General features: G+C 32.0%; 3 protein-coding genes and 1 long non-coding RNA gene across 7 annotated transcripts; 1 reads left to right on the top strand and 3 right to left on the bottom strand.

Moving 5' to 3' along the window:
• Nucleotides 1-1,043: 1,043 nt before the first annotated feature.
• On the bottom strand, nt 1,044-7,906 carry LOC126924875 (ubiquitin thioesterase trabid). The gene is made up of 8 exons (XM_050739810.1): nt 7,760-7,906; nt 6,259-7,291; nt 5,856-6,137; nt 5,454-5,655; nt 5,045-5,322; nt 4,747-4,976; nt 4,217-4,652; nt 1,044-4,126 (listed from the first exon to the last, which is right to left on the bottom strand). Exons 2-8 carry the CDS (start codon nt 6,966-6,968, stop codon nt 4,048-4,050), a joined length of 2,217 nt encoding a protein of 738 aa, XP_050595767.1. The 5' UTR covers nt 6,969-7,291; nt 7,760-7,906; the 3' UTR covers nt 1,044-4,047.
• Nucleotides 7,907-8,965: 1,059 nt separating this feature from the next.
• On the top strand, nt 8,966-18,446 carry LOC126924876 (NADPH-dependent diflavin oxidoreductase 1). 4 transcript variants are annotated; one of them, XM_050739814.1, is made up of 12 exons: nt 8,966-9,106; nt 9,291-10,754; nt 10,843-10,922; nt 13,618-13,738; nt 13,831-13,912; nt 14,003-14,142; nt 14,329-14,474; nt 14,672-14,757; nt 14,844-14,990; nt 15,067-15,375; nt 15,457-15,659; nt 15,771-18,446. In XM_050739814.1, the coding sequence occupies exons 1-12, from the start codon at nt 9,027-9,029 to the stop codon at nt 15,904-15,906; spliced, it is 2,994 nt and encodes a 997-aa protein (XP_050595771.1). In that variant the 5' UTR covers nt 8,966-9,026; the 3' UTR covers nt 15,907-18,446. The 4 variants fall into 4 exon arrangements, with proteins under 4 accessions (XP_050595771.1, XP_050595768.1, XP_050595769.1 ...); XM_050739811.1 differs by lacking the exons at nt 8,966-9,106; nt 9,291-10,754; nt 10,843-10,922 and adding exons at nt 11,487-12,028; nt 13,273-13,320; XM_050739813.1 differs by lacking the exons at nt 8,966-9,106; nt 9,291-10,754; nt 10,843-10,922 and adding exons at nt 11,928-12,028; nt 13,213-13,320.
• On the bottom strand, nt 11,202-12,233 carry LOC126924886 (uncharacterized). The gene is made up of 2 exons (XR_007713746.1): nt 12,122-12,233; nt 11,202-11,554 (listed from the first exon to the last, which is right to left on the bottom strand). It is a non-coding gene; the product is annotated as an uncharacterized LOC126924886 (long non-coding RNA).
• A 646-nt stretch (nt 18,447-19,092) lies between the features above and the next one.
• LOC126924881 (E3 ubiquitin-protein transferase MAEA) lies at nt 19,093-21,265 on the bottom strand. The gene is made up of 5 exons (XM_050739829.1): nt 20,941-21,265; nt 20,330-20,732; nt 19,943-20,255; nt 19,549-19,858; nt 19,093-19,478 (listed from the first exon to the last, which is right to left on the bottom strand). Exons 1-5 carry the CDS (start codon nt 20,977-20,979, stop codon nt 19,377-19,379), a joined length of 1,167 nt encoding a protein of 388 aa, XP_050595786.1. The 5' UTR covers nt 20,980-21,265; the 3' UTR covers nt 19,093-19,376.
• Nucleotides 21,266-21,812: the final 547 nt, after the last annotated feature.

Genomic DNA, 21,812 nt, shown 5'->3' with positions numbered 1-21,812 from the left:
TCGCAATATCGACGTGGCTTTCGCCCTTAATAAGTTGCCGACGATACCAGCTTCCGATCGTCCCATTAGTCGTTTCTTATAAAATACTAATGAAACGAACCAAACGACACAGTCGTGGCTTGGATAATGGCTGTACGATAAAAAGAGGTAGAACGATGAAAAGAACAAGAAAGGAAAGTAAAATATCAAAACAGCCGACAAACGTTTTACAACAACAACAACAACAACGACGACGACGACGACGACGACGACGACGACGACGACGACGACGGGGCAACGATTCGCTGCATTTGATATTTGGCTTTGCGTAAGTCGTTGATCGTCTTACGTAAGTACTTACATCGATTAGATTACAACGAGCATGTATCGTGAGATTGTCTTTCTTCGCGATGATTACACGCAGTTAATCGAATAATTTTTCGCTAGAACGGTCAAGCACGAGTAACAAAATGTACAACATCGAAAGATCGTTTTGGTCAGCAAACGTGCTTACAGACGGTAGTACTGTAATAAAGTCACAGACAAAGGTTTTCGCGACGAAACAGAGAAAGAGAAAAGGAGAAAAAAGAAGAAAAAGAAATAAAGAAAGAGAGAAAACAAATGTCATTAACCGTACTGTCAATCTTTAACGGAAAATTGCAACTTTAATGATGCGGACGTTTTTGTCGCGTCCAAGGATCGACTTGAAAACATGATTTACTATACGTATATGTACCAGAGATTTCCAAATCAGATCGTTGATCGAAAACGCTTCACGCGTGTGATCGTCGGGATCCAAGGGCATAAAGCAACGTAAATTTGATTAATCCACCTCGATAATTCTTATTACGGATTTAACAATAGTAATAATAATAATAGTAATAATAATAAAAATAATAATAATAATAACAATAATAATAATAATGATAATGACGATAGCGATAATGATAATGATAATAGTAATAATAATAATAATAATAACATAATATAATATAATATAGTATAATATAATATAATATAATATGATAATCGTAGCAATTATAATAATAAATCGTCATTTAGAATTATTGTACATCGATATATTATATATTTAATATAATCTATTTGATATATTCTATATTAATATAAACTTCTATCTCATCTTAATTAAATTCTTAAATCTTTATATTCATTTTTTTTTTTTCTTTTATCACCTGCCAAGAGTAAATTCTGGCAACACGAGCGAAAAACACTTACATGTTAACGAGGGGAAAGAAAATACCACCAGAGCGTCTTTTTTTTTTTCTCTTCTTGTTGATCTTCTTTTTACATCATAATTCCACCGTACGTAACGCCGTGTCCCGAGAATATCTCGTTTCTTCTCACTTAGATAGATCAAAAATAATCGCGTGCCCTTATCGCTTAAATTCGCGCAAATGAGACGACAATGAGAAAGAGGAAATAAAAAAAAAAAAAAGAAAAAAAAAAGAAAAAATAAAGAACCAACAGGAGAAAAAGTACGACAAAGACGACAAAATCGTTACTCATTCGACACGGTGTTACTTCGTTTAAACATTTGCTTTTTCTTCTAATTTTTTTTTTTTTTTTTTGTTTCTTTTTTTCTTTCTTTTTTTGCAATTGACTTGTGAAATATTCTTCTTTCCATCCTGGAAACGTTCGTATCCTGCCCTCCGGAATAATATCGCGCAATAATTAAATCACATGCTGAGCGTGTGATTAGAAAAAACGACGGTGCTAAAAAGGACTAGAGACTACGTTAGAATTAGTAAAAACGAGACTAAACTTTAAGCGATACCACATGTGTAATAATAACGCGTTTTCATAAAGAAACGTTATCATTTCCCTCTTACGATTTTTTGTACTTTTTTGATTAGGGTTCGTTATTTGGCCGAGCTAGTTACCATTAAATCTTTGTCCATTCGCGAATACCTCGTATTACGGTATATGCGTATATACATATACATATACATATACATATACATGTACATATACAGTGTATACAATTGTGTATTATATACACTCACACACGCCAGTCGTATAATTTGGTACTTAAATAGTACCACTTGTCTCTCTCTTCTCATATTCGCCTTTTTCTTTTTACCTTGTTTTATAAAAGTTCTATTTTACTGCTACGTTCGTGGTGACTACGCACCATCCGTTCGATCGATCCACTCGCACAATGTCGCTCTTTTCTTGTTATAATATTTTATTTCCTTCTTCGCATTCTTCATTCTCGTCTTCGTTTTCTCCTACCTTTGCCTCTTCTCTTTCTTCCTCGTACTTCCGCTCTAAATATTCTTTCTTCATTTCCGTTCACGCACAACAAAGTACAGCTTAATTGGTACTTTGTTTACGTTTACACATACCGGAACCGGCCACGGAAAAACTACAACGCTCCGCTCTGCCTCTAGTCGGACAAAAGTGTCGTTGTGATTCGACTTCGCCGTCTCACTTTTACATTAATATTAACACAGCTCAGAGTTAACGAATGATCGAAGGACGATTACAGAATTATTTTTACCGCCCTTGGGTTTACTTATCTTTAAAAATCACATGATCCGTGCCAGAATCTTCGAGTACTTTCACACGTATGATCAGACAAAGACCCAATGACCTTTACAAACATCTACCGTATATTCTTCGTCGAATATCTTTTTTTCTCTTTTTCCCCCTCCTCTTCCTCTTTTTTCTTTCTTTTTCTCTTTTTTCCCCTTTTTTCTACAACTAACAAACGACAAGATCCTTTTATCCTTTATTCCTTTACTTCTTATAAATATAATAACACCGATGTATTTTGCGCAATTTATGTGACACGTTTCGTCAAAACAACCAGAAAACAAATTATCAATCTTCTCTACATTGAGTCTGCTTAATTTGAAACTTCAACGTGACACTTCCCTTTTACCCCATTTTCCATTCATGGATTTTCAATCCGAAACATACAATTCAATTATTCGTACATATTTTAACATCGAGATAGAAACCGAAACTTTATCTCTCAAAGTGTCTAACGAGATCAGAAATTGGATCCAGATCTATCGAAACTGACACGCAAAAGCAGAACAATATCTACCACACGTATTTCGAATTTTTATCGCTTTATCAACTTCCAATCTACTACCAATTCTTAACTCCAAGAAACTCAGAGAAATTACAATCGAATCGCTAATGTTAAGTGACATGCTGACTGTTGCATTTTCCCCTTTAAATAATGAAAATAAACATACGCTGATTATATATAAGCGTCAGAAACTAAAAACTCTGTCTTGAGGTTAATATAATTACTTACAGATGACTTTAACACTATTGGTGGTTATCGAATGACGTTAAGACGTGAATATGCGATTATATCTGGCATTATGCAGGCTTCGCTGCTTCGCGAACATGACTGCGATCGAATGGAGATTAAGGTAGAATTGATGTTTTGGAAGGTAAGTTATGACCTTCGTTTGGTCGCCGCACGTTGAAGGAACTCTTATTAATGTCAGGGGCACAACAGTTTAATAACTTTCTAGTTATAAACATATTGTGAAGATTAATATTACATATTTTCAATAATAGTCAACTTATCAAGAGGGAAAACTAACTCTAATAGAAACGATATTAGCTGTAACAAAAATTTCACTTGTTAACTTACTACTTTGATACCCAGAATCGCACTTTGGCAACGAAACTACTTATTACGCAGTCTCTTGATTAAATAACAATAAAATAATACAGCAACTATTTGTAAAGATGAATAAACATCCGATATAATTAAGTAATACGAATCGAATCGAAATTTTAGACGTTCAGTGGTTTAGTGGTTCAGTGACCGATATTAATGTACAAAGATCATTTAAAAATGATACATTGCCAATGAATGTGTGTGTGTGTGTGTCTGTGTGTGCGCGCGCGCGCGCGTGTGTGTGCGCGCGCGTGTGTGTATTATAACATTCATACACTTCTTTCTGCTGTATTCAGCAGAAATTTACGAATCTCTGAGATCTTGCGTTACAATTAGTTTTGGACAAATCATAGAAAAAGTCTTCTCGGTTGAATTTCGATAACTTAAAACATTCCACCTTGTTATTCATCTTCTGTGTCTCCATCGCTACTGTAATCTTGTAAAACTGCTGGTCTCAAAAATGGTGCGTTGTTAGTTTGACTGTAACGACAAAAATTAATTTACATCTATATATAGACCGAAATCTAAATCGAACGAACGGAATTTAAAGAAAGGAATAAAATTACTCACGCGAGTCTCCGATAATGATTTAGCCATTCTTCTAGCATTTGTGCTACTAATAAGGGTCTTTTGTGTAGTTTTTGTTGCGCAACAAGGATACCACCTTCAGTCCTGCATACATCGAGCCATTCCTTTAAAATAGATTCTTCTCGGCCTACTTCTTCTAGACTCAAAAAATGTATTGGTAACAGTTTATGTTCTCGGTCCATTAAAGGCATGAATGTAGTCTGCATCTGTATTTGTAGCTGTTGAAGTGGACCGTTACCACCACCCAAGCCTACACCACCATGAGATGAAAGAGGTGGTATTCTAGACGATGTGTATGGCTCGATGGGAACTAAAGCCGTGAAATGACCACGTGTATAACCCAAAGCAATAGGTGAGCGAATACAAAATGAAGGTTCCCATAAAAGTGGAAGATAAACACCTTCGAATCTTGCATAACCTGTATGAAAATATTTTATTTAATTATGTATAAATCTTATGATATAAATCTTATGTATAAATCTTATAAATCTTTTGTCGCCATCGATACTCACCTATATCTTCCCCTCTAAAACTTTTAACGTATTTAACGCCATAAACAATAATAGGTCGCCTTAAAATATGGGCTAGAGCAAATACGTGTAACTGCTCTAGAGCACTTCCTGGTTGAGCAGCTGTTGCTAATAAGCTTTCCCAATCTTCTTGCCATTGAGTCTCTTCTAATGTAAAATCCAACATTCTAGATGCTTGAGACGCTTCGTATTCTCTCCATCGAGGATAGAAACTAAATCAAGAAGAATAGATGTGTTGTAAAACAATATTGTAACAAAAATTGACGTAAGAATCGCTTACAATTGACCAGCTTGTTGTAAGGTGTCAGCAAGAGCTCTTCTTAAAGCATTATCTCGATCAAAAACGCCCCAAGTAGCTTGCATAGCAGAATCTAATAAACAATCGCCGGCGGATCTATTCCAAAGTGCATGTAAACGACTTCCTAAACGTTCGGTAATCTCTAAAGACCAATTCAGCGCTGGTGGTTCTCCGCCACCACCTTCTAATTGTTGTTGAGCTTCTTTATCTAATAACTCTTCCAACATCTGTTCTTGCACTATACTTGGTAAATCTTCAACCTAATAAGTAATTTTCTGCTTAAATATTATTTATATAACCTATGTTACATCTAGGGATCGATATCTTTAACAGAATAATATCTCTAATATCCCATAATATCCCAAAGAAAGAATTATAATGTTATAGTAACCTCAGCAGGCAAAGCAAATGTAGCTATATCAGTGACAAAATAACATGGGAAAGAACCCTTGCGTAACCGGATACTATTAGTGACATGTCTGCGAATTTGAGCAGCCAAATCTGGTGCGACATAACTTGGTACTCTTTTTACTCCGGATCCAGAACCCTCGATTTGTGATAATAATGTCGCTAGTATATCCTCCCTTTGAAATCTGTCAAAAGTATAATAAAATTGTGTAAAGAACAATTTGAAAACTTTGTGTCTTTCTCAATGATAGTTGATTTACTTTTCTACACGTGTAATGAACAAGTTGAAACATCGCCAAAGAATATATACACTCATGTAATTATATAAAATAAGCTAAAATAGCTTCATAAAGAAATCCTTTGTCAAAAATTACTTCCCACAGACCTAATAGCTAAATGTACTAAGGTATGTCCAACATCAAAAGCACTACTTCTATTTAGAAGCAGAACTTCTGAATGCGTCAATTGACGAGCAGGATCACCACCACTTGCCAAATAAGCTTCAACAGGAGCATTGTCACCTTCCACAATGCCAAGACACGCATTTAACCAGCACCAATCGGTATGACGCCTCAACTGTTTTAGTCTACGCTCATAGTCACAATTATTAGGGGATTGAGGAGTTGACAAATTGTCATTTCTGCTATCAGGATATCTATGTGAATTCCTACAATATAAGAAAACTTATAATAAACTCGAATATTCGTCGCTATTATCTCGCTAATATCTACCAATCAAATTCAGATTAATAGACAATCATTCTCGACAAATGTAAAAAATGAATTTACCTTCGTCCCACAGCCAAATTCTCATCCCTCTGGGTTTGATGAATATAAGGTGCATGAGGCGGAGAAGGTAAGTTACGCTGGCTATGATCTCTTTCTGGGCTTGGTAAAATAACACCCATGTTATTGGTTGTTCTATCTCTTCTATCTTTTTCTTTAGGATTACCGCACATCACACACTTTGTGGCTTTTGGCCAATTTTCATAAGTACACACAAGACAAGACCACTTCTCGGGATGTAAATTTGCTTGTAAGTTATAATATCTTTCTGGGTGTAGGTTTATTGGAGGAGGATTTGATCCTGAGTTTGGTGGTGGATCTCCTAGCCTAAGAGGTGCTAGCTGTTCGTGCAAATTCGAGGCTACGGAGTGGATTGACTGATTGAGACCTGTAGGTTTCCTATTTCCACACTGAACACAACGTGTGGTATTTTGATAATTAAGATAGGTACACATTGCGCAAGACCACTTTCCCAATGGTACATTCTGACAACTAAGATTGTAAGAATCTGTTGGACTTAAATGAGTTACTGGACCAGATGCGACGTTTGATCCAGACCTTTGTGGGCTTGGATCTCGTAGGCGGTAAATATCCTCCCCTAATAAAGGCTTGGCACCCCTGCACATTGTGCATTTCAATGATGAAGGCCAATTCTCGTATGTACAATATTCACATGTCCATTTTGACTCCTGTTCTTCAAGCCTGCTATTCATTTTCTCTATATGGCCCTTTATTGTGTGAATATTATTGTCTTTAATGCATAGACAATGTGACGTTCATACACTACTTAAAAATATTTATAAAGCATAAATGTGGTGTCAAAAGTTACATTAAATACTTGTTAAATTGTTATTGCATGTAATAAAATTTTTCATATTTTGTGTCATAAAATGTGACGCAAAGATAATTTCCATAAATATTAGTGATATCATGTACTTGTCATAAAATGAAGTTCATGTCATGTGGTAAACATGTTGATCGTATGTAGGAAAATAAAAGCTGCCACAGTAATGTAAATGTAGACAGCTACCAAAATCTGCAAAGAAAAAAAGAAAAGGTATGACTAATGAAGAAAAGAACATGACGTGCATAAACAAATGTATATAACATTAGACGAAAGCAAGCATTGTCAACATTATTAACAAAGTTGATTTCGTAACCTTAACAAAAGGGCACACATCCGCAAAATAATATAAGGTAAGAAAAAGCTCGTTAAGAGCTCCTTTATTTACATTGGACAGACATTAATCACATGCAAATAATATATATGATGAGAATAATGACAGTGTGCGAACGAATGTTTCTAGGGAAGCGTGACATTGAATTCGTTGGCGAAGCCAAACGTTTCAAAACCAAAACGCGGTAAACTGTAATCGAGGTTTAAAATGTGACTGACCTCTGTAAGCTTTTATGTCGTGCAAGCGTCGCGTCAAGGATAAATGTGAATACAATATCCGGAACAAAGCAAAGCTTATAACACGTGGTAGATCGGAATTGGGGCTACCTGGCGAAAGTCGAGCCTGGTGTCCCGAAAGTTGGTGTCACGCGCGAATAAGCTCCATCGAAGTACTATGCGTCGGTCGATCGCTGCGAAATTGACGTGAGGATAGTCGTCGATCCGCAGGAATCACACACTGCGTCCAACAGCCCACTTTAATTGCATTTAAACAATAGAAAAGGTTAAGACGCACAGTCGCGTGATAAATTTTTCGCGAGGACGAAAGCCCGCGTCTTCTCTATTTGCGTTAAAATCCTTAGTACAATCCTCTTCCCCACCGACGAAGACCCGAGGCACGTCACTCGTCGAACGGGTGAAACGCGACGAGTGAAACGAAACGAGAAACCTTTCTCTGCACTCACTCACTCCTCCAAAACAGATGCGCTATCTTTCTCGCGGCTGCACTTTGCGCCTCTTTTCTTTTTACAAATCGAACGCAGTCATGATGTTTTCCTACGATACTGGCATGCAAAACTGCGGACGTCGTTGAGAAAATAGGTTTTGACAATCATTCGCAAACAGATGTCAGTACTACCAACGTCACTTCATCTGCAAAAACTCGACATTTCACGCAGTTACGTCACGCGGTACATTCACGGGCATCCTAACCACAACCCGCTCATTTCTCTCAAATTAACCCATTCGCGAAGGTGATTAACAAATGTACGCGAGTAATTTCCTCGTAAAATATCACAAATAGTTCCGAATATTTTCTATTATGGTTATACTGGTAATATCATGTCAGCTTCCGGTTTTTAAGATGCGCTACGATTCTTTCTTTCTTTCGTTTTTGGATTTTGTACCGATTACAAAGCGTTCTATTACTCTTCTGACGTATAAAAATATGTAAATTCGCCGAGATATAAATATTGTAGAAGCAATCGCCGAGTGGCATAATTATGGTATATAATAGTCATAATAAACCATTCGTTCACGCAATGCACACGGGAAGCTATTTTTTATTTATAAATATTCTGGGCTAAGCGCCAAATGGGGCTTAGCCTAGACACCTATCCTTGACATTTGATTAAGTAAGACCATTACCATATGCGAAATACATTTAACGCGGAAAAAAAACAATTATATTTGCTTTTTACAGTTTACATACCCCGTTCGTGAAACTTACGTTTCTCCAGATATCGTCTGCTAAACGACCAATGACGTCACGGTGTAACAGCTGAAAATTGGTAACATAGCGGTATCTCGTGACACGATACAACTCTTTTTCTATCAGAAGACTTACGCTCGAGATTTTTTTACGACAAAGAACATTATGAGAATCACGATATTGTACGGTAGTGAGACAGGTACTGCACAAGATGTGGCCGAGCAAATTTGGAAAACTGCCAAAAGGTTTTGTTATTGTCCTTCCCTCTATTGTATAGATAGAAATATATGTATATTGTTTCGCAATTAGAAAGTTTGAAATCATTTATTAGCATTAAGAACTTTATCAATGTTATTTTATAATATAATTACTGATGCTAATATTAAGCATACAATATCTTTTACAAAAGTCTCTTCGATTTTATTTCAGAAAAGGCCTGGAAAGCAGTGTCTTTGCAATGAATGATTATAACGTTCAAAATCTTGATACAGAAAAAATGATAGTGTTTGTGGTCGCAACCACAGGCCAAGGAGATCCTCCTAATAATATGAGACAATTCTGGAGACTTCTGTTACGAAAAAATCTCCCAACAACATTGCTTTCTGATGTAAAGTATGGAATATTAGGCTTAGGTGACAGTTCCTATCAAAAATTTAATTTCGCAGCAAAAAAGTTAAACAGAAGATTAATGCAACTAGGTGCAAAGGAACTGTTACCTATTGGGCTAGCAGATGATCAACATGATTTAGGAATTGATGCTGTTGTTGATTCTTGGGTAGAAGAAATGTGGATGAAAGTTGGAAGTACATTTAATATTTCCATAATAGATTTGATTAATAATGAAAATAACATAATTGAGAGATTTCATATATCAGAGAGAGACAGAAATTCCATGAATAATGAATATTGTTCAGCTCATGATATTTTCATGAAAGAAGTATTTACAAATAATGAAGTGAAAGTGGGTACAATAATTGAAAATGTAAGAACTACTGCACAAGATCATTTTCAGGATGTTAGATTAATTAAATTTAGATCAGATAACATTAATTACCAACCGGGAGACATAGTGTATGTTAGACCCAAGAATTCTCAAAAACAAATTGAAAAATTCTTTGATATATTAAATGACAATAATGTGCAATTAAATCCGGATATGTTAATTCAAGTAACTGAAAAAGAAATTAAAGTACCTAATGTTCTAAAACAAATTCTAACTTTATATCAAATTGTAGAGCAGTATTGGGATTTAAGCTTTAAGCCACGCAGATCTACGATGCAACTGTTATCTCTTATCAGTGAAAATGAATTAGAGAAGGACAAGTTAGATGAATTTACAACAGCAAGTGGTCAAGAAGAACTATATAATTACATCAATAGGCCAAGAAGAACTATTTTAGAGTTACTAGCAGACTTTCCACATACAACTAGTAAATTAAATGTAAAATTATTATTTGAAATTATGTCTCCTATAAAGCCTCGTGCATTTAGCATAGCTTCAAGTTTAAGGATTACTGAAAATGAAATTCATCTCTTAGTAGCAGTAGTAAAGTATAAAACAAAACTACTAGAGCCAAGATATGGATTGTGTTCTAATTGGTTGGCGAGTTTGAAAAAGGAAGACAAGATAATATTTTGGATACAGAAAGGAACATTTAAATTTGAGTACAATAAGCCAATGATATTCATCGGTCCTGGAACAGGAATTGCACCGTTTCGTTCGGCTATATTAGATAAATGTGCATTGGATGATAACTTAAATGACTGTGTCCTCTTTTTTGGCTGTAGAAATAAGAAAAAAGATTACCATTGTAAAGATGATTTTGAATATTTATCGCTGCAAAAAGGTTTGAATTTATTCTGCGCGTTTTCCCGAGATCAAGAGCATAAAATGTAAGTAAATACTCCTTAAATAAATTAAATTATTCACTTAAATGTGCCACTTGCATCTTATGTAACTAAATTTTTGCTAATATTGTAGATATGTACAACATGTTATACATAATCAAAAGCAACTTTGTTGGGAATTTCTTAATAGAAATGGTAACATTTACCTAGCAGGTAATTCTAAAAATATGCCAAATTGTGTTCGTGAAGAATTTGTTGATTTAATCAAACAAATGACAACATCAACTGAAGAAGAAGCAGAAAATTTTGTTAAACGTTTAGAAAATGAAGATCGGTATCAAGTTGAAACTTGGGGTTAATAAAAGATTTAAAAGAAAATTAATCATGGCTGCCAATTTTAGAAATTACACATAAAAAAATGCGATAGTATGTATCGAAAGCATTTAAAAATAAAACTTTATAACTTTATGTTTGGATGTATAAAATGGGAACTATGGTATCATTTTGTTCCTTTTTATTCATGTAAATATAAAAACTTTTTAATTTTAGATATAAAATAGATTAGCAATATTTAAAAAAAAAGAGGTATCTCACATGCAAAATTATCCAATGAAATACCGATATAAATATGTACAATAATGTACATGTATCAGTCAAGGAGAACTAATTGTCTTACATTAGTCTTGCCAATTGCGTCCATCATGTTAGATTTTTTCTGTTTGTTGATTTGAATATTATAGATGTGCGCGCGTATCACAATATCTTGAACTAGTTCGTGGTTATTCCTGAATCTCCGCGCAGCGTGGAGCTCGCTTGACGAACTCTAACCCCTATCTTATCTTAACCTATAAAAAATAAAGCAGAAAGATGGTGTGTCTTGCACATTGGGGAGCAGTTCTATTCATAACTTTGAAGTCTTAACTATCGAATATGCAGTGATCCCGACACTAAACTTGTAAAGTATTTTCGCCAGACACGGAATTCCACAGAAATTGGGAGAACTCTGCAAATGTCAATTAAATACTTTCTCGCAATTCAAGTTTTCTAATGATTATTTGAATTCTGAATATCCGTCTACCTGGCAAAAACGAAACCGTATTCAGACGAAACAACTATCGCAGATTCATCTCCACCCTAACACCCTTCATTAACACGTGAAGTATATTAACCCTCAATATTGCAACAGCTCATAATTTGATTTAATCTTACAAACTGTGAAAAAATGGCGGGTAGTTACACGAAGAAGGAATTTGGTGTGGGCCCCGAGGAACAAACTTTGTTAAAAGATTCGAATGGGACACGCATTGTGCCCACGAAAGGTATATACTAATGCCCTTCTTTATTGCATCATTTTTCTTCACACTTTCGAACGTTAATCGTCTCAGCCTTACTACTATATTTTGAATACTTACAGCTTTACCCTTCCTACAAACGTGCACCTTCCTTTCTTTTTATTTTTATCGCAAATATTCCACCAAACCGGTCTCTCGGCGGTGAAGATTCATAAAATTCACTGTGATTTTAGATTCATTCTTAAAAAGAGCAGTATATTATGAAATGTTAAGTATTATTTTTACATGTTATATATGTTTAAATATTAATTATTATCTAATATTGTTATATGATGATTACATTAGAATCATTTGATACTGTATCTTTTTTATTTTTTTACATATTTAACTGATATGTCTAATTTAATTTATCAATTTCATTAAGAGAGTAAGATAAAAACGTTCATTTTTCTAGATATATACAGCATCTGAAGTTTATACGTGATTTTCTGTTAAAATTTCATCTTAAAATATTATCTAGTTATCTTTAGCTTTTGAATTTTTTTACTATTGTACTTTGCATAGATAACTAACTTTGAAAAAAAAAATGTAGGAAAAAATGACTGAAAATAAACATACAGACGTGTTTCTTCCTAATTAACTTTCTATCGTAAGCAAAACTTTGTACATGCATATTGAGATAAGTGAAATGAAATAATACAAATTCCTATGTTCTAAATAATTCTCTACAATAAATTTTACGATGCTTTAAAATGCATATTATTAAATTTCTTTATGGAAGAAGTATATTGTATGCATATTATATGTACAAAGGTGTCATGTTTTATATAGAACATTATTTTTTTGCTGACACAGAGTTGATGTGAACTAAATATGAACATGTCTTAGATCCAAGAAACAGAAATGAATATGTTATGAATGACATAATATAAAATAACATGTATATATGTGTATATGTGTACACACACACACACACACACACACACACACACACACACACACACACACACACACACACACACACACACACACACACATTTTGTGTTATTATCATAATTATCATCAGTTAATCAATTAATATTATAATTATATTTTAATAATCGACACCATGTGCCTGTTATGTTTAAATTAGCTATTCAATTCCATAATTTTATGGCATTTTTTACTATCCTATAGTGTGCTTATAGCATGATCTTATGTATGTTATACAGGAGTATAATTTAAGCAGATGTGGAATACAAGTAAAATAAACTTTATATCAATGTTCCCAGGTTACATTAAATCTTCTTATAACACTTTTAAAGATCGTGTACCAGCTGGTAATTAATGTTTTATTTTTTGCAAAATATAAACATAATATTTATACGATTAAGATTAGCACTGTTATATATTCTTTTTATCTTCTGTGCTATATACAAGATAAGATACAAATATAAAATCATATGAGTGCGTAATGTACATATCAAGTGTTTGTATCATGATCGCTAAATTAATAAATTGCTTTAAATTGGAGCATTAGTAAAGTGTTCTAAAGATAGCTCTAACTGCAGTATCATTAAATTTGTATGTATATGTATTGCCCAAATCATATTGTGAAACTAGATCTTTTATTGTAGGCACTGAGCCTGTTCGTCTTTCTCCTGGTTGGGAAGGCACAGGCAGACCTGATGATGAATTAAATTTTAGAGGAGTTACAATGGATCAAGCAGACCTTGAATTAAATCCTCCTAAAGATAGGTATGTATATAAATAAAATGTCATACTTTCAATGTTATTTATTATAATTTGCTAAAAGTTTTAATTCTAATAGCTTATTTATATAATTTTAGATTAAACATAGTATTCTACATAATGGTACTACATGGAATTGGTATCTTAATGCCATGGAATATGTTCATAACAGCAAAAAATGTATGACTATTCAAAGCATATTTTTTTCACTTTTTTATCACTAATTTTACATAGGTTATAAATTTTTAATGAAATTCATTATTCTTCTAGTATTTTGTTAATTATAAATTATCTGAAGAGTATACAGGAATTCAATCAAACTATGCCACAAATTTTCTTGCATACTTAGGATTTGCAGCACAAATACCAAATCTACTGTTTAATTGGTTAAATGTATTTATGCAATTTGGGTGTGTATATTCTGTATAATTTCAAATTAATGTCTTATATACGTGTTATCTTTTAATATTTCTGAAAAACATATTCTCTAGAGCATTTTCATTGTATATGATAGTCTTTATCATCATGTGATAATCTACAGATACTTAATAAGAATCAAGTATCTGTATTTAAAGACAATTTTTTAATTCTTTTAGTGGCAATTTGACAACACGTATAGTATGGGGCATCTTCATACAAGTTTTAATATTTGTATGTACCGTTATTTTGGCAATGACTGATAGCTCTGGTTGGCCAGGTGTCTTTTTCTGGATTACCATGATTTCTGTTATTATATTAAACAGTAAGATAAAATTATTTTTGCAGAAATTCCAAAATAACAGTCATTTATGTGTTTTAAATAAATTATATGTATATTTTGCAATTAGAGAGTACATTGGTCTTAAATTATAATCCACTTTTTTACTTAGTGTCAAATGTACTTTCTAAGAACATTCACATCCACATAGTACTAATTTTCATTTATGGAACACCTTTCAGCTGCTAATGGAATTTACCAAAACTCTGTGTTTGGTATGGTGGCAAAGTTACCCACAAAGTACACAGGAGCTGTTATCTTAGGCTCGGTAAACACCGACTTGTACAGTTTTGTGATATAAAACTTCATGTAATATGTACATATTCAACTATATTATTCTTATGTTACTTTCAGAATATAAGTGGAACATTTACAGCGTTGATTAACTTTCTTGCTCAGTATATGGCACCAAATCCTCGGACTGCGGCAATATATTACTTTATAACTGCTCTGTTCATTCTTCTTGCATGCTTTGATACTTATTTTGCACTTCCCATAAATGTAAGATTTACAATTTTCTTATCAATTTTATTATAGATTAGGTATAACGTTTTACATGAATTGTTATTGATTGTAGAGATTTTACCGATATCGTGAATTATTACATCAGAAAGGAATAAATAAAAGGCAATTAGAAAATAATGCAAGAGACAAACATAACACACCGCCATACTGGAAAATATTTAAACAATGTTTTCCTCAGTGCTTCAACACATTTTTCATATTTTTCGTAACTCTTTCTCTATTTCCATCTGTTCAATCTGACATAGTCCGTTCGGATCCCAATTTTATAGTTTCATCAAATTATTACAGTACTGTTATGTGTTTTCTCACGTTCAACGTCACTGCTCTCATTGGTAGTTCAATCGCATCGTTGGTTCAGTGGGTGAGTAAATTTTTTAATCGAAATTCGTTAAGTAATAAATGCAGAAACTAATTTTTAAATCATTATTTCTTTTCTTTGCAGCCTAGTAAAAAGTACTTAATAATACCAGTTCTTTTACGTATTTTGTATATACCATTGTTTTTATTCTGTAATTACAAACCAAGTGGTGTTTCAAGAATATTACCAGTGTACATTAGTAATGACTGGATTTATTTTCTAATTGCTGTTACAATGGGAATAAGTAGTGGCTATTTTTCCTCTTTATCCATGATGTATTGTCCGAGGTGAGATTTATAAGATAAGAAAGAATAAAACCTTTCTTCCTTTTTTTTTTTTTTTTTTTTTTTTCTTATTTTTAATATTAAAACATATTAGAGAGCGAATTTTTATTTTAGAATGGTAGATTCTGAATATATGGCAACAGCTGGTATGTTTGGGGCAGCATCATTAATCACAGGGCTCTTTACTGGAATATTATTTTCTATGGTTATGCCCATCTTGGTAGCAAATATATCATTTGAATTATCTTAATACATACAACATTCAATAATAAAATATTAATCCATGTTTAAAGACATTCACTTGATAGGAAAATCAAAAGAAGATGAGCGCAAGGAAAAGAATAAGATGAAAGTTCATCAATATAAAGTTCAATTTAATTTTGACATTACTCTATTTATTTATGATATTAAATGAATTTAATAGATTTCTCTGCACTTACTGATGAAGCTGAAAATTTTGATGTTATAAGATGATCTGGCAAAGTAAGATGTTAATAACTTTTATTTGTTTGTTTCATACTTCTTTAAAATGTTATGAATCTTTCTGTTACAATATAAAAAAGAAAAAGAAAAAGAAATACAAACATTAAACAATACCTCAAAGAATCGAATTTGTATTGTTGAAAACAAATATTTCATAATGGAATATTTAAAATCTGAAAAAAGAAAAGAAAATGATAGAGATCTCTGTTATTACATCAAGTTCATAGTTGTGAGATTAATATTTAATCACTGCCCTAATGCAACTATTAATACTAAATTGGACCAATAAGCCTTAATATCCATATATTATTAAGTTTTTCACATGCATCAGTTTACTCGAAGCCGCTAAAATAAGCACATAAAAGATCTGTACAATTAATAATTGTTATTTACATAGACCAAATTTATAATAAGACTGTGGTTTGTAAACTTTTCATACTAACAATTTAACAAAATTTAGGACTGAACTGTATCCTATTTAGAAAACAAAGATGTTAAAATGGAAAATGATTTTCTTCTTTGTTAAATGTTTAGTAATGTGCTGATTATAGCGAATAATTAAAAATATTTACCATGTTGAAACACACACATGTGCATTTAAAGAGCATATTCAAATATTTTTCCCATGGTACATAAATATTTTGCACAGAGTAGCTTTTCATAATTTTTGATCATCCATTTTCAATTGTTTTATTATATTTTGTATGTTTATATTCTGATTTTCAGTAATAGGTTGTTTTATATATATCTTTACAAACGTTATTACAAGGTACATTTGTAAGTATATTTGTATTACAAACACATTTTGTGTTTTATATGATTTTAGTATTAGTTTTATATATCAACCCTTTTTTATTAAAATATTAGATAATTAGTGTTTGTCTTTTCAAATAGCTCAAAATGTTCTACAAAACGGAAGTAATTTGGAAATGATATGATTAATGTTAGTCTCGATAAAATTCAAGACAATAATATGCGTTTGTTTCATTTACTTTGTTTTGCATTTCTAATTATTACTCTTTTTTTTTCATTTAGACATATTCTATATGTTTACCATGTTATATGTAATATCATGTGTTTGCTATGCTTTTTGTTCGATCAACATACTGTATATTATTAAAAAGAAGGCTAAGGTAATGTGTAAAATTCAAATACCATAATGTCTAACAAGTTTACTACGACTCTAATATAATATTTATTTCGTATACTTACGAAAAAAAAAAAAAAAAAAAAAAAAAAAAAATGAAAATAGGTCATACCATAAGTAACGCCGCGTTTTGACTCTAATTTTCAATGAGTAAAATTAATACTTCCGTTTACTTTTAATCATCGATGTATGCATTTACCTACTATTTCCTTAGCAGCCTAAGGAAGTTCTACTGAAGTAGAAATCACAGCCTTTAATGCTTCGACATCGAATGTTACTCTTTGGCCAGACCTGTGCTCATTAGAAAATTCAAAAACGCCATACAGAAATTTCGGAAACCATTTTTGACATTTTCTCACATTTAAAACATGTTCACCGTATACTTTACAAACATTTTTAACAGTATCCTTAGTTGCACTGTCTTTTTTAAGTTTGTATAGCATGCAATGCTGCAAATGGTTTTCGCTGACACTAATCTTATAACTTCCTTTAATGTGAAAAATACCGATCTAATTGTTTCAATAATTAGAGAAAAACAAAGGGAGAAGTTCCTGTAAAAACATCTCAGCGAAATATGATACGTATGTTTATCCAAAGTAAGATAAGAAACGATATTACTTATGACATGACCTACTATTTGTTTACATCTAAACGAAGTGCCGCATATTTTACATTGAGTAGAAAGACGCGTTCTCTTATTATTACTTTATAATGTATACTATTTTATTATTTATTGTTTATCCTTATTTATAATAAATGTGAAGTTATTATTTGACAAAATTAAAAATATAGTTACTTTTAATGGATTTTTATTACATGTATTAACTCATATGTACATATGTGTACACATGTTATTTTCATTATGACAAAAAAAAAAGAAAAAAAAAGAAAAAGTATACATCATTAAGTATGAACTTCTGTTTTGGTACAGTTAGTAAGATCTGTAAATATTGTCTAAGTGCTTCTACATGTAATAACATGTGGCAATTATAAATATGCATTTTTATTGTATACACCATCTTGTAAGCTATACTGTTTTAATGTTTATAATACTGTTTATGCTCTATTTCTATCAATTGACACACATACAATTATAACTAATATTCCTATACACTTTCAAATTATGCTCAGCTAAATTATCAGAACCATATATATATATATATATATATATATATATATATATATATATAAACAAATCTTGCTAATGGTAAACCTTAAATTACCTCAAATATTGTACCCCAGGTTGACCACAAATTTTATTCTAAAATATAGAATCCGAATTCCTAGAAGGACAATCCTCTGCATAAAGCAATTCAGACAATAAATTATAAATAAAATTCAATAAAACCAATGATTGGAAAATCATTGAAGTTAAAGCTGGTAGAGCGTAGAAAGGATATTTTTATATCAATTAACTTGTGGACATATTTCATCTAAAATTGCTTAATGCATATCATTAGGTAGATTAGACTTTCTTCGTTGACATATACAATACGATTATTCACTTTAAAAAGTATTTGAATGGTGGTACATCTGTTTTTTACATGAAAAAGAAACAACAAAAAATTGTATAGCAAAGTAGGAGCCAGAATACATCAATGTTACAACATTGTTACAACAAATCCTACCATTATTATGGTAAAATTTTTGGGCATGCAAAGTATAAATATAAATACGAATCACTGTAATATACTTACAAAGTTCAAACATTACAAAAAATGCGTCTTGAAACGTAGATTTATGGAATTGTTTTAATTGTTCAATTTATTGTAGAAATGATGTTAAATAAATGAGTAAGGACAAAAATCTGATTTCATGTTTAATAACCACTTACATTATCATAGTAATTTTTATATCTTTTTATATCGAAAAATTAGAACGTTTTCCATAACACACATTATTCATATGTATCACATTTTATTCTAGTAGATGATCACAAATTAATTAATTTGCAAAAAAATATTTCCTTAAAAATAGAAGTTATTCCCTTTGTTAATATCGGTATACAGTATTAAACAGTAAATATTCCAAGTTAGAATATGAAAGATGCATTGTATATAATACAAATTGTGTGTTTGAGTCAGTAATTTTTACATAACATACACTTTTTCTATCTTTTTATACGGAAACACTTCTTTGGTTTTTGGGCAAATTACAGTACCATTGTTTTCTTGAGCCATCTTTTCCAATGCCTAAAATAAAATATAACAAGTTAATTTAGTAAATTAATAATTATATTTTATAAGAAACAAGTTTATTTACTTGTTCTCCATATACATATCCATTTGGCATCATCATTGGTTGATTATATTCATTTAATGGTTTTCCACTAATACTGCAGACAAGTCTAGACTGTGAACAATGAGCAAAAGGCAATGGAACAGCTAATTCGTTAAGAGCTTCATTGCATACTGGACAATTTGGATTTCTCCCTTCTTTGTTTGCGCTATAACATTGAGGTGTTTTTAATGCCGATAAACCTGCCTGTAATGCTACTGTAAAAACACTTTGAGTTGCTAATTGGAAAAGTCTATAATTTTCATGCCTGAATTGCTCAATTAATCTATCCCATCTGTAAATATTATATTTTATAAATATACATGCCATATATTACAAGAATTAATAACATATAACTTAACTTAATAAATATACTTACCTCTTCTCATCTAACAAATCTTTATATGGACTAAGAGATGTATTTGCTGGAAATGCTAATTGTCCCATACAGCATTGAATTTCTTGCAATTGGTAATCATCATAATTGGTAAAACATTTTCTAGCATGCTTGACAGCATCAAGCCTCCTATCCTGCCTTACTAACTCTATAAACTCTTGCACGCGTAAATTAAATTCCATAGTACTTCCTAATTTCCTTAACTTAGATCGATTGTCATAGCACCATCCAACACACCTTGCAGTTTCATGATTTGCTAAAGACGTTTCTACTTCCCTTGATACCATAAAAACATCTAAACATATGAAACAAAACGAACAATATTATTTATATTCATAAAATACTGAGTAACATTAATATTGAACATACCTATGTTTGTTAAATCTCTAAGCTCGCTACTATCTGCTAATTTAGTTGCAGTTGTATAATAGCCTTTCCGAAGAAAATATTCTATCAGCATTCTATCAAGCCTTTGTCTCCGCCACTGATTCACAACGCTCGGTGCGGTATTAGCGTGTTCTTTTAAATGTTCTAGACGTCTTTTGCAAACCATGCTTGCTTGCAACTCTTCTGTAATAGATTCGTGCGCCTTTCTCTTTAAGGTTTGAAGTTTCTCCACAACTCCACCTAATAATAGGCTCATCTCCCCAGCAGGAACAGAGGTTTTATTATCCTTTATTAATTCATTAGCTGCTGTTTGTACGTATGAAGCTTCCCTATCTATGACCTTTTGTGCTAAGCGAAATTTTTTGTTGAGGAGTTCATAAGGAACCTAAGAACACAATATTGTGCATTGAATTAATTAATTTAAATGGTAACAGGATCTCCGTAAATTTAAATATAATAAGGCTCATGAAGTTAGTAAAAAAATAGCGCAAGTCTGGTAAATGACAAAGTATTGTCAAAGATCTCGAACGTTTCTAAGGAATTTATATAGATGAACAAAAAGATCATAACACAATTACAAAAGTATTAAGTACCTTTAACGTTGGGTATTCGAGGCTTTTAACGTCTGACATATTGGTTATGCTCAAACAACGCGAAATGTTATACTTAAAAATTGGAAGAAAATTATATTTATTATGTCAGAGCTAATACACTTTATTATTATGTATCATAGTTATTCATCTCTTTTTATACAAATTGCGGATATAAAAGCACAGAATGATGAATACAACTAATTTGACACTCTACTATTTTCAAGAATGGTGAAAGCTCTTGCTCTATTTTAATAGAGATAATTATCATTTTGTTTACGCATGATAAAAACGTTAGTATTATAACGTTACAATAGATGGCTCTATTAACGATGGAAATAAGGGATGATCCTCAGACTAAATCATGTGACTGAATCTGACTCAATTATTTGTTACCAATTAAAGAATTTATTGTTGTTTCTATCAAAGTAGAATTTATTTTGCGATTTTTGATAGCGACGAAAGAAATTACGGCGCCCGTAATACCAGCGCAAAAGATCTTGCCATTTATCTTTACGTTGATAATCTTATTCTTGCCAATGATTCTTGGCGTTTTTGATTGGTCACTGGAGCGGATTAATTTTTGGCTTTGACCAATCGCGAAATTTGAACGTGTAACCCGAGTGCAACGTAACTGAATAGAAAATGCTAATAACGTACGCGTGATTGAATGTTTTGGAAATGTGATGTGCAGATTTTCCCTCGCAAAGTGTACAAGATTTTATACAAAGGTGAGCTTTTGAAAAATTCTTTGTTACAATCTCCGGTTTCAGTTAAATAATCGTAATCTTAAACAATCACATGTGCATCCCTCATAAAAAAAATTTATTTCGATTATTCGCTAATATCAACATGTTATTTCCATACTTTTTAAT

The sequence above is a fragment of the Bombus affinis genome, chromosome 15 (assembly GCF_024516045.1).
Source record: "Bombus affinis isolate iyBomAffi1 chromosome 15, iyBomAffi1.2, whole genome shotgun sequence".
NCBI lineage: Eukaryota > Metazoa > Arthropoda > Insecta > Hymenoptera > Apidae > Bombus > Bombus affinis.
Note: the sequence above shows the minus strand (reverse complement) of the source record. Positions and strands in the feature narration are given on the sequence as shown.